Raw genomic sequence first — 11,261 nt, forward strand, 5'->3', positions numbered from 1 at the left:
ATCGCCCAGCTTCTCTGTGGATACTCCAAGCCAACTCTCTGATTTCCCAGATAACATTTGGAAATAAAGGCACTGCAGCTGCTGGGGAATGACTCTCTCAAGCTGTTTAGTTAACTTCATTCTCCCAGCTTGGGTGGAGAATTCTGTATTTTACTGATCCTGGTGACTCTGCTGGCTTATTTTGATCCTAGTTTGATCTTATTCTGCTGGTGACGGGATTAAATGGACAGTCCAGACCTTTCTCAGAGGTCAGAAAAGTCAAGATGGCAACCAAAACAACACAACTCAAGGCACTTTATGTGCAAGGAGAACTCCCTCAAAGAAAAGGGGGAGGGGGTCCCTTTGCTTGGTGGCAGCCGCCATCTTGCCTTTTTTGACTCCCTGCCTATAACCATCCCTGCCAGACGTGCTAAATTCAACAGTAAACTCGGGCGCCACTGTCCGAATCGGCACAGAAATAACCTCACTTTCAGGAATAAAATCAAGCTGTGCTCCACCCCGGCTTGGTTGAATCCTCTTGTCCAAACAAATGAATTGGACTACAATTCCCATCTTCCCCATCTGTATGGCTGCTCCCTTTCTCCGAGGTAGACAGGAGCTTCAGTCCCACTGGTGAAGCGCCTGGCAGGCGTCCGTACCATTAAAGGGTGTCCACTTTCTTTTGGGGTGACTGACCTCTACTAAATGGTTTAATCTACGGTGTTTTCTCAACCTCATCCACTTTAAGAGGGGTGGACTTCAACTCCCAGAATTCTCTAGTCTACCACACAGGTAGACTATGCTGGAATCAGGGTCTTAAAAGGGCAGGAGAACCCCGTTGCTGGTGTCCATCTCCTGCAGGGCGATGGGCTCCAAAGTTCTTCTGCAAAGCCAGGAAAGGAGTCAGGACCCGCCCCCGCGCCCCCCAGACACTCCAAGACCCATGTGCACACAGCTGGGGGAGGACCCAGGCTGACAACTCCCCCTCCAGCCCCCCACCCCCCACAATTCCAACCCCTGGATGATGATGCTGATGTCAGTTTTAACCCAAACCCTCCTGAAGGGCCACATCCTGGGCCTATCCCGAGGAATGGAATCGAGGTATTCCCCCCAGAGGACATCTAGTCTGACCTCTCCCTGATCTCCCTCCCCTTTGCCTCATGCATTCTAACACGCCTCTCCCCCTCAGCTGAGCTGCAGTGCCCCATGGGCTACACTAGAGATGTGCAACCTTGGAACGTTTAAGACAGGGGTCTTCCAATTTGGCCCTTTAATGACTTGTGGACTTCAACACCCAGAATTCCTCAGCCAGGATGCTTTGAGACAGGGGTCTTCCAACTTGGCCCTTTTATGACTGGTAGACTTCAGCTCCCAGAATTCCTCAGCCAGGCACGCATGCCTGTCTTCAAGCATCCTGGCTGAGGAATTCTGGGAGTTGAAGTCCACCAGTCATCAAAGGGCCAAGTTGGAAGACCCCTCTTTTAAGACCTGTGGACTTCAACTCCCAGGATTCCCCAGCCAGCCAGGGGGAATTCTGGGAATTAAAGTCCACCCATGTTAAAGGGGATGAGGTTGAGAAACACCGTACGAATGCTTTGTGGTTGCCGTGTCTGTGTGATCTAACCCACTAACTGTTGCCCCCAGGAGACCCTCAAGCCCCACGAGGGGGCGCGCCCCGTCCGGGCCATCTTTCTGGCCGATGGCCGCGTCTTCACCACCGGCTTCAGCAAGATGAGCGAGCGGCAGCTGGCCCTCTGGGATTTGGTATGGACGGCGGGCGTCCACTGGGGCAGCCCACGCCTGAGGTCTCTGGGGTGGGGGGTGGAGAAGAAGGGGTGCATGGGGGGCTACGCAAGGATATCTTGACCTTTGACTCCACAGGAGGAGAAGAGGAGCAGAAAGGTGGCCGAAAGCAAAGGGGGATCCCCCCCGAATTCTAGGTGGGGGTACAGGTCAAGAGAGGACAGCCATTTGCTCAACCTACAAAAAATAGAACTGCAAAAATGGCCAGGGCATCTCTCCTTTTACATTATTATTATTATTATTATTATTATTATTATTATTATTATTATTATTATTATTATTATTATTATTATTATTATTATTATTATTATTATTAATTATTAATTATTATTATTTTATTTCATGGTTTTTTATTTTATTATGTTTTATTTTATAATTTAATTTCTTGCTTTGTTTTACATTTTGCTTTATTGTTTTATTTTGCGTTTTATTCATTTGGTTATTAGATGTTTCATTTCATTTTATTTTTGTAGTTTGTTTTCTGTTTCGATGCCTTATCTTGTTTACGCTTCGTTTGTTTTATGTTTTACTATTATTATTTATTCATTCGTTTGATGTCATATGTTTTATTTACTCTATTTCATTTCGTTTTATTTCATCTCATTTTATCATTATTTTTTATATCTTATTTATTTTATATTATGTTATAAATTCTTTTTTTTTCACCTTGTATTTTATTACTTTATTTTACTTCATGGTACTTCTTAAATTTGACATGCTGCCCATTTTGTTGTCCAAAGCAACTCTGGGCAGCTTACATTACAGTAAATACAGAGCTAGCAAATACAGTTCAACTCCCAGAATTCCCCAGCCGGCATGCTTTAAGATAAGTGAACTTCCACTCCCAGAATTCCCCCCTTGGCATGCTTTAAGATAGGTAGACTTCAACTCCCAGAATTCCCCACCTGGCATGCTTTAAGATAGGTAGACTTTAACTCCCAGAATTCCTGAGCTGGCTGGCTCAGGAATTCTGGGAGTTGAAGTCCACAAATCATAAAGTTGCCATAGTTGCCCAATTTTGGCTTGAGGGGAGGTGTGTGTGTGTGTGTGCCCCTGGCCTTTCCTCTTCTTTGCCCCTCTGGCCAGCCAGCTTCTCTGTGCCCCGGCCGGCCCCGTAACGCTCTCTTTCCCGTCTGCCAGGAGAGGTTGGCGGCTCACGAAGGGATGAGGCCCATGCGCGCCATCTTTACCCGCGAAGGACAGATCTTCACCACGGGGTTCACCCGCATGAGCCAGCGGGAGCTGGGACTCTGGGACCCGGTAGTAGGGCTGCATGGTGTGGACCCCCACCCGGACCCACATCTGGGAACCTGGGCATTGCCCTGCCCAACTCCCCCTCCTGTTTCTGGGGGGCAGGCCAGGGGCCACATTCGGGCAGGGGACGTCGCAGGAGGATGGACGCCCACAGGCAGGAGCAAGGGGGTGGGCGTTCCCACATGCACCAAGTCCAGAACACGCGTGCACATGCATGCACACGCCATGAGTCGGTCCTGCAAAGATCCTGAGACTGAGCATCGAATTTACACACACAGGCACACACAAACAGACACCCATGGAAGTCTGTGCTACGAAGATTGTGAGACTGAGCATCGAATTTACACACACATCTACACACAGACACCACAGCAGATACCCATGGAAGTCTGTGCTAGAAAGATCATGAGGCTGAGCATGAAACTTACAAATTTACACACAGACACACACAAACCGAACCCCATGGAAGTCTGTTCCACAAAGATCCTGAGACTGAGCATCGAATTTGCACACACACACACACACACACGCACACACGGACACAGAAACAAAGAGATCCCCATGAAAGTCAGTGCTACAAAGATCCTGAGGCATAAATTTTTACACAGAGACAGAATTAACACAACACACACACACACACACATATTTATGATGGTCGCCGCGTCCCGGGGGGGGGGTGACGTGATCCCCTTTTGCGACCTTCTGACAAGCAAAGTCCATCGGGGGATGCTGGATTCACTTGACAACCGTGTGACTAATTTAACAGCTGCAGGATTCTGATTGCTCACCAGAGGGCACCACCTCACCCACCTTGACTCCACAGGCTTCAGCAGTTAACATTTGGATGGGAGGCCACCAGGTGATCCCAGGGCCAAAAAAGCTTAACTGGGAAGTTGAAGAGGTCACCAAGGCTTGGGCTTCAAGTTGATTTGACTTCCAGTTCTGACTGCTCAGTCCATCCCTGGACAATGCCCGGTTCCCAGAGTCCGATTGCTGTGGATTTCTGGGGTGGAGGAAGGATGGAGGGAAGCATGGGGGTGTGCTGTGTTCCTGGGCAGGGGGCTGCAAAAAAGAGGATGGGGGCATTCTAAAATGGGGGGGGGGCTAGAAATGGACTAGGAATCCAGGAATCTTCCGACTTGGCCCTTTTATGACGTGTGAACTTCAACTCCCAGAATTCCTCAGCCAGGATGCTTTAAGACAAGGGTCTTCCAACCTGGCCCTTTTAGGACATGTGGACCTCAACTCCCAGAATTCCTCAGCCAGGATGCTTTAAGACAGGGGTCTTCCAACATGGCCCTTTTAGGACGTGTGGACTTCAACTCCCAGAATTCCTCAGCCAGGATGCTTTAAGACAGGGGTCTTCCAACATGGCCCTTTTATGACGTGTGGACTTCATCTCCCAGAATTGAGGAATTGTGCCTGGTTGAGGAATCCTGGGAGTTGAAATCCACACGTCATAAAAGGGCCAAGTTGGAAGACCCCTGCTGTAGTCTGTGCAGCCCAGGGGGTCTTCAATCTTGGCTACTTTTAAGACCTGTGGACTTCAACTCCCAGAATTCCCCCTGGCGTAGCCCATGGGGCACTGCAGCTCAGCTGAGGGAGGAGAGGCGTGTTAGAATGCATGAGGCGAAGAGGAGGGAGATCAGGGAGAGGTCAGACTAGATGTCCTCTGGGGGAATCCCTCGGTTCCATTCCTCAGGATAGGCCAAGGATGTGGCCCTTCGGGAGGGTTTGGGCTAAAACTGACATCATCATCATCCTGGATGAATCCAGGGGTTGGAATTGGGGGGGGGGCTGGAGGGGGAGTTTTCAGCCTGGGTCCTCCCCCAGCTGTGTAAACATGGGTCTTGGAGTGTCGGGGGGGGGGGTTCCTGACTCCTTTCCTGGCTTTGCAGAAGAACTTTGAGGAGCCCATCGCCCTGCAGGAGATGGACACCAGCAACGGGGTTCTCCTGCCCTTTTACGACCCTGATTCCAGCATAGTCTACCTGTGCGGAAAGGTAGGTCAACAGGGGAGGAAGTTTAACTTTCCCCCAGGGATTTGGGGAGTGGGATAGCCAGAACCCCCCCCCCCCACACACACACCCCTCTGTCAGTTCCCCTCTCCAGCCAACCACTTCCGCATACTTTTAAATCTTGGCGCCAAAGGTCGGCCTTCACCTCTTCCCTCCTCTGCTACCTTTCCTTTCTTAACACGCCCTGCAGAGCTGAGATCCGGGTGGGTGGGACCTGTGTAACTTTTACAACAACAACAACAACACACACACACAACGGAAATCAGTCTCATTCCTGGAACGTTGTGCTTCTCGAAACGCGGGGACCAAAACATCCAGTTATTTCTGAAGGAATCCCGCCAAGAGAGGCAAATGACAAATGGGGGGGGGGGGCAGGGGTGGATTTTGAATTCGGAGCCACCCAATTCGGCCTGCGTCCTCCAAAGAGGTTGGACCCCAAGTCCCATCATCCTTGCCCGCTGCAGCTTCGTTGTAATTTTGCTTATCCAGAATCGCTCATAAATGCAACTTGCAGGGGTGATGGGTTTTTTTTTGGGGGGGTGTATCACAGAATAGGGGGCACCCAGCGAGGGGGAGCATTATTCCTCGGGGGGGACGGGACCCTGTGCTTCCCCTTTCAGATTCAGAAGGCGAAAAGGTGCTTTTGGTGCGCAAACAGAGTTTGAAGAACACAGGAATGTGCAAAAAAAGTCAATTAAACTTTGGTGCGCCCGTGGGTGAGCCGGCTCCCTTAAGAGTTGCAGATGGGTGGGGCGTGCCCACATCCATGCAATCTCCAAGCTCTGATTTGCACACTCATGAGGGAGTAAAGAGATGGGGTGCGCGCATCCATGCGCATCTCAGGGCAATGTTTGGCACACTCGTGAAGGAGTTGCAAAGAGAGGGCGTGTGTGAGTATCTGTGTGCTCTTCAAAGCACTGTTTTACACCCGCGTTCAGGAGTTGCAAAGGGATGAGGGTGTGTGTGTGCACCCTTGCCCTCTCAAGCAACTTTTTGCACACCCGTGAAAGAGTTGCCAAGAGACGGGGGTGAGCGTCCGTGCACTCTCAAAGCCTCTTCTCGCACACCTGTTAAGCACTGCAGACGGGAGCTTTGTGTGAGCACGCTTTCCCCCACCGGATGCCCTTCTCTGCTCTTGGATCTGGACAGCTGCCCAGGAAGGAAAGGAAGAAAGGAAGAGAGGGAGGGAGGGAGGGAGGGAGGAGGGAAGGGAGGGAGGGAGGAGGGAAGGGAGGGAGGAGGGGGGAAGGAGAAAAAGAAGGATGGAAGGGAGGAGGAGGCAGGGGGTGGGTGGGACGAAGGAAGGAAAGGATGGAAGGAAGAGGGTGGGTGGATGGATGGAAGGAAGGTAATGGAGGGAGGATAAAGGGAATGGAGGGAGGGAGGGAGGGAGGGAGAGGTGGATGGGAAGGAGAGAGGGAAGGAGAGAGGGAGGATAGAAGCAAGTAAGGGGAGAGGGAGGGAGAAAGGGAAGGAAGGAAATGGAGGGAGGTGGATGGAAGGAAGGAAGGAAGGAGGGAGGATAGAAGAAGGGAGGGAGAAAGGGAGGGAGGATAGAAGGAAGGAGGGAAGGAGAAAAAGGGAGGGAGGATAGGAGGCAGGGAGGGAGAGAGGATAGAAGGAAGGAAGGAGGAAGGGAGAAAGAGGGAGGGAGGATAGAAGGAAGGATGGAGGGAGAGAGAGGATGGAAGGAAGGAAGGAGGGAGGGAGAAGGAGGGAGGGAGGGAGGGAGGATGGAAGGAAGGAAGGAGGGAGGATAGAAGAAGGGAGGGAGAAAGGGAGGGAGGATAGAAGGAAGGAAGAGAGGGAGGGAGAGAGGATAGAAGGAAGGAGGGAGGGAGAAAAAGGGAGGGAGGATAGGAGGGAGGGAGGGAGAGAGGATAGAAGGAAGGAAGGAGGAAGGGAGAAAGAGGGAGGGAGGATAGAAGGAAGGATGGAGGGAGAGAGAGGATGGAAGGAAGGAAGGAGGGAGGGAGAAGGAGGGAGGGAGGATAGGAGGGAGGGAGGGAGGATGGAAGGAAGGAAGGAGGGAGGATAGAAGAAGGGAGGGAGAAAGGGAGGGAGGATGGAAGGAAGAGAGGGAGGGAGAGAGGATAGAAGGAAGGAGGGAGGGAGAAAGAGGGAGGGAGGATAGAAGGAAGGAGAGAGGGAAGGATGGAGGGAGAGAGGATGGAAGGAAGGAAGGAAAGAGGGAGGGAGGGAGGAAGTGGGAGGGAGGATGGAAGGAAGGAGAGAGGGAAGGAGGGAGGAAGGAGGAAGGAAGATATTCGCAAAATGTCTTGGCTGGCTTGGGAGGAACTTCCTCCCCTCCCTCTGGGGCAGAGAGCTGGGAGGGGTGGGTGGGGGGCCCCCCCCCGGACTGAGACCCCGGCCTCCTTCCCCACAGGGGGACAGCAGCATCCGCTACTTCGAGATCACGGACGAGGCGCCTTACGTCCACTACCTGAGCACCTACAGCAGCAAGGAGCCCCAGCGGGGGATGGGCTTCATGCCCAAACGGGGGCTGGACGTCAGCAAGTGCGAAATCGCCAGGTGAGGCTCCGGGGCCGAGGGGCCGAAATCCGAGCGGAGGGAGGGGGGGCTGTCCCCAGGGCAGAGCTCTTGTGACAATCTCCGTCCCCCAGGTCAGGGTTGTCCCAAAGGGGCTTTCGTCAAGAGGCAACTGGACTTTCTCTTTGAAGACGTTTCGCTTCTCATCCCAGAAGCTTCTTCAGCTCTGAGTGGACGGGGGGAGGGGGAATGGGAGGATTTATACTCCTTGCAGAGAGCCGGTCGTTTGCCTCCTTTTAGAGAGTCGTTGAGGCCACTTGGAGGTTTATATGTGTATTTGGGGGTCACCTGAGTGGTGCAAATGGGTGTGGAGACTTCTTGGAACTGCTACAAGGAACTTCCACACCCATTTGCACCACTCAGGTGACCCGCAAATACACAGGTCAACCTCCAGGTGGTCTCAACGACTCTCTAAAAGAAGGCAAACGACCGGCTCTCTGCAAGGAGTATAAATCCTTCCATTCCGTACCATGCAATCAGAGCCGAAGATGCTTCTCGGATGAGAAGCAAAACGTCTTCAATGGGAAGGATTTATACTCCTTGCAGACAGCTGGTCATTTGCATCCTTCTAGACAGTCATTGAGGCCGCTTGGAGGCTTACCTGTGTCCTTAAGGTCACTTCAGTGGTGCAAATGGGTGTGGAGCCTCCTTGGCTACAGGAGGGACACAGGGCACAAAACATCCTGTAGCCAAGAAGGCTCCACACCCATTTGCACCATTCAGATGACCTTAAGGACACAGGTAACCTCCACGTAGCCTCAACGACTCTCTGAAAGAAGGCAAAGGACCGGCTCTCTGCAAGGAGTATAAGTCCTCCTGTTCCACACCCTCCGGTCAGAACCTGAAGAAGCTTCTGGGATGAGAAGCGAAACCTCTTAAAAGGAAAACAACCACCAGCTGCCTCCTGGAAAAAGCAGCACTTTCGGGACAATCTTGTGACAATCCACAAGTCCTTGACTTATGGCCACAATGGACGTCCCCACCTCCACACCACTAAGTAAAGCGGTTGTCACTTGAACTCATCTGAAAAACACACCTGTCTTGAAAAGTGGTCCGGGTTGAGAACCGTGGGGCAAGATTGATGCGAAGAAGACAAACCCCCCCCCCCAAACAGCAGGTGTGTGTGTGTGTGTGTGTGTGTGTGTGTGTGTGTGTGTCAGTGAGTGAGGGGGTGGGAGGGTCAAAAAAAACCCCACAGCCCTTTCTTTCAAGGAGTCGTTTTTCCCCCATTCCTGCTTGGAACAAACTGGATCCAAGCACTTTCAGAAGCAAGGAGGGGATTATGAGATCGGGGGGGGGGGCAAAGGGATGGGGTTTGGGGGGGCAGGCCCTCACCTCATGCTTGTGGAAGCCCCCAGACCCATAACATCCTTCTCTCCCCTCCTCCCCCCAGGTTTTACAAGCTGCACGAGCGGAAATGCGAGCCCATCGTTATGACCGTGCCACGAAAGGTGAGCCTTTAATGAATTGGTTTGGAACGGCGTAGTAGGGTCTCCTGCTTGAGCTGGGGGTCGGACTAGATGACCTCCGAGGTCCCTTCCACTTCTGTTAACTCTTGTCAATCAGTGGAACGGCTTGCCTCCAGAAGCTGTGGGTGCTCCATCGCCGGAGGCTTTTAAGAAGAAACTGGACAGTCGGTTGTCTGGAACGGTGTAGTGAGTAGGTTCTCCTGTTTGAGCAGGGGGTCAGACTAGAAGACCTCCAAGGTCCCTTCCACTTCTGTCACTCTGTATTCTGTAAATAGAATGACATCCTCTTGGCCCATTTGAATGGGGTAGAACCCCCAGGGGCGGAAAGACTTTTACCCTGGAACCCCACTGCCATTACAAAAGATTTCCAGAACGCTAGCCGGGGAATCCTGGGAGTGGAAGTTCACACATTTTAAAGTTTTCTAACTTGGGACACAACTTCCAAGGACGAAACACGAAGGGGTGTCTTTGCAGCGCGACCACACAGTTGTTTATTTTGAGGTTTTCATAGAATTAAGAGAGGCATCAAAATCGAAAGGATTAGTTCCCCTGTTTGATTTGGCCATCATTCATTGATTAATAGATTAATTCTCGATTTTGTTGACTGATTCATTGATTTGTTCTCTATTGATTCATTCATTCATTTGTTCTGATTTCATTGATTGTTTGATTGATTGATTTGTTCTCGATTGATTTGTTCTCGATTGATTCATTGATTGATTCATTCATTTGTTCTTGATTGATTCATTCATTTGTTCTTGATTGATTCATTCATTTGTTCGGAATTCATTGATTGATTGATTTGTTCTCGATAGATTGGTTCTCAATTTGCTCTCGATTGATTGGTTCTCCATTGATTCACTGATTCATTGATTTGTGCTCAATTGATTGATTCATTCATTTGTTCTTGATTGATTCATTTATTTGTTCGGAATTCATTGATTGATTGATTGATTTGTTCTCAATTGATTGATTTGTTCTCAATTGAGTGATTCATTGATTGATTTGTTCTTGATTGATTGATTGATTTGTTCTCGATTGAATGATTTGTTCTCGATTGATTCATTGATTTGTTCTCAACTGATTGATTCATTGATTGATTTGCTCTCGATTGATTCATTCATTTGTTCTCAACTGATTCTTTCATTTGTTTGGAATGCATTGATTGACTGATTTGTTCTCGATTGATTGTTGGTTCTCAATTTTCTCTCGGTTGATTGATTGGTTCTCTGTTGATTCACCGATTCATTGATTTGTGCTCGATTGATTCACTGAATCCCTGTTTCATCGAGTACTTTATCAGTTTGTTAATTGTCCCTTGATTGCTTCATCGGCTTTTCCATCGATTCATTCATCGATCCACGGATTCACTCATTCGAGTTAGAAAGCAGAGCAAACCCTCCCGGGAGGCTGGGGGGTGAAGGGGGGGTTGGTGACTGGGGAAACATGGCGAGGGGTTTCTGGGGAGGGTCCCACCCCTCGCTGACCTCTCCCCTCTCCCCATTCTCGGCAGTCGGACCTCTTCCAGGATGACTTGTACCCGGATACGCCTGGCCCCGAGCCGGCCCTGGAGGCGGAGGAATGGCTGGCCGGGAAAGACGCGGAGCCCCTCCTGGTCTCCCTCCGGGACGGCTACGTCCCCCTCAAGAACCGCGAGCTCAAAGTCAGTAAGAAGAACATCCTGGACAGCAAGCCCCCGCCCGGCTCCCGGAGGGCCTCCCCGCCTGCGACGCCAATTTTTCTGTGAGTGGTTGAGCGTCTTGTGTGTGGTTGTGTGTGTGTGTGTGTGTGTGTGTGTGTGTGTGTGTGTGAGAGAGAGAGAGAGAGAGAAGAGAGAACGAGAGAGAGAGAGAGAGAGAGAGAGAAAGAGAGAGAGAGAGAGAGAGAAAGAGAGAGAGAGAGAGAGAGAAAGAGAGAGAGAGAGAGAGAGAGAGAGACAGAGAGAGAGAGAGAGAGAAAGAGAGAGAGAGAGAGAGAGAGAGAGAGAAAGAGAGAGAGAGAGACAGAGACAGAGAGAGGAGAGAGAGAGAGAGAGAGAGAGAAGAGAGAGAGAGAGAGAAAGAGAGAGAGAGAGAGAGAGAGAGAGAGAGAGAGAGAGAGAAGAGAGAGAAGAGAGAGAGAAAGAGATGGAGAGACGGAGAGAAAGAGAGAGAGAGAGAAGAGAGAGAGAGAAAGAGAGAGAGAGAGA

General features: G+C 50.7%; 1 protein-coding gene across 1 annotated transcript in view; it reads left to right on the top strand.

Moving 5' to 3' along the window:
- The window catches only part of CORO6 (coronin 6), a 37,765-nt gene that overhangs the window by 25,365 nt on the left and 1,139 nt on the right, over nt 1-11,261 (top strand). The window contains 6 exon segments of the mRNA XM_081338224.1: nt 2,923-3,042; nt 4,935-5,039; nt 7,441-7,586; nt 8,998-9,055; nt 10,587-10,791; nt 10,794-10,816. Coding sequence (XP_081194350.1) covers nt 2,923-3,042; nt 4,935-5,039; nt 7,441-7,586; nt 8,998-9,055; nt 10,587-10,791; nt 10,794-10,816 — 657 coding nt within the window.

The sequence above is a fragment of the Vipera berus genome (genome assembly GCF_964194415.1).
Source record: "Vipera berus genome assembly, chromosome: 1".
Classification (NCBI taxonomy): Eukaryota; Metazoa; Chordata; class Lepidosauria; order Squamata; family Viperidae; genus Vipera; species Vipera berus.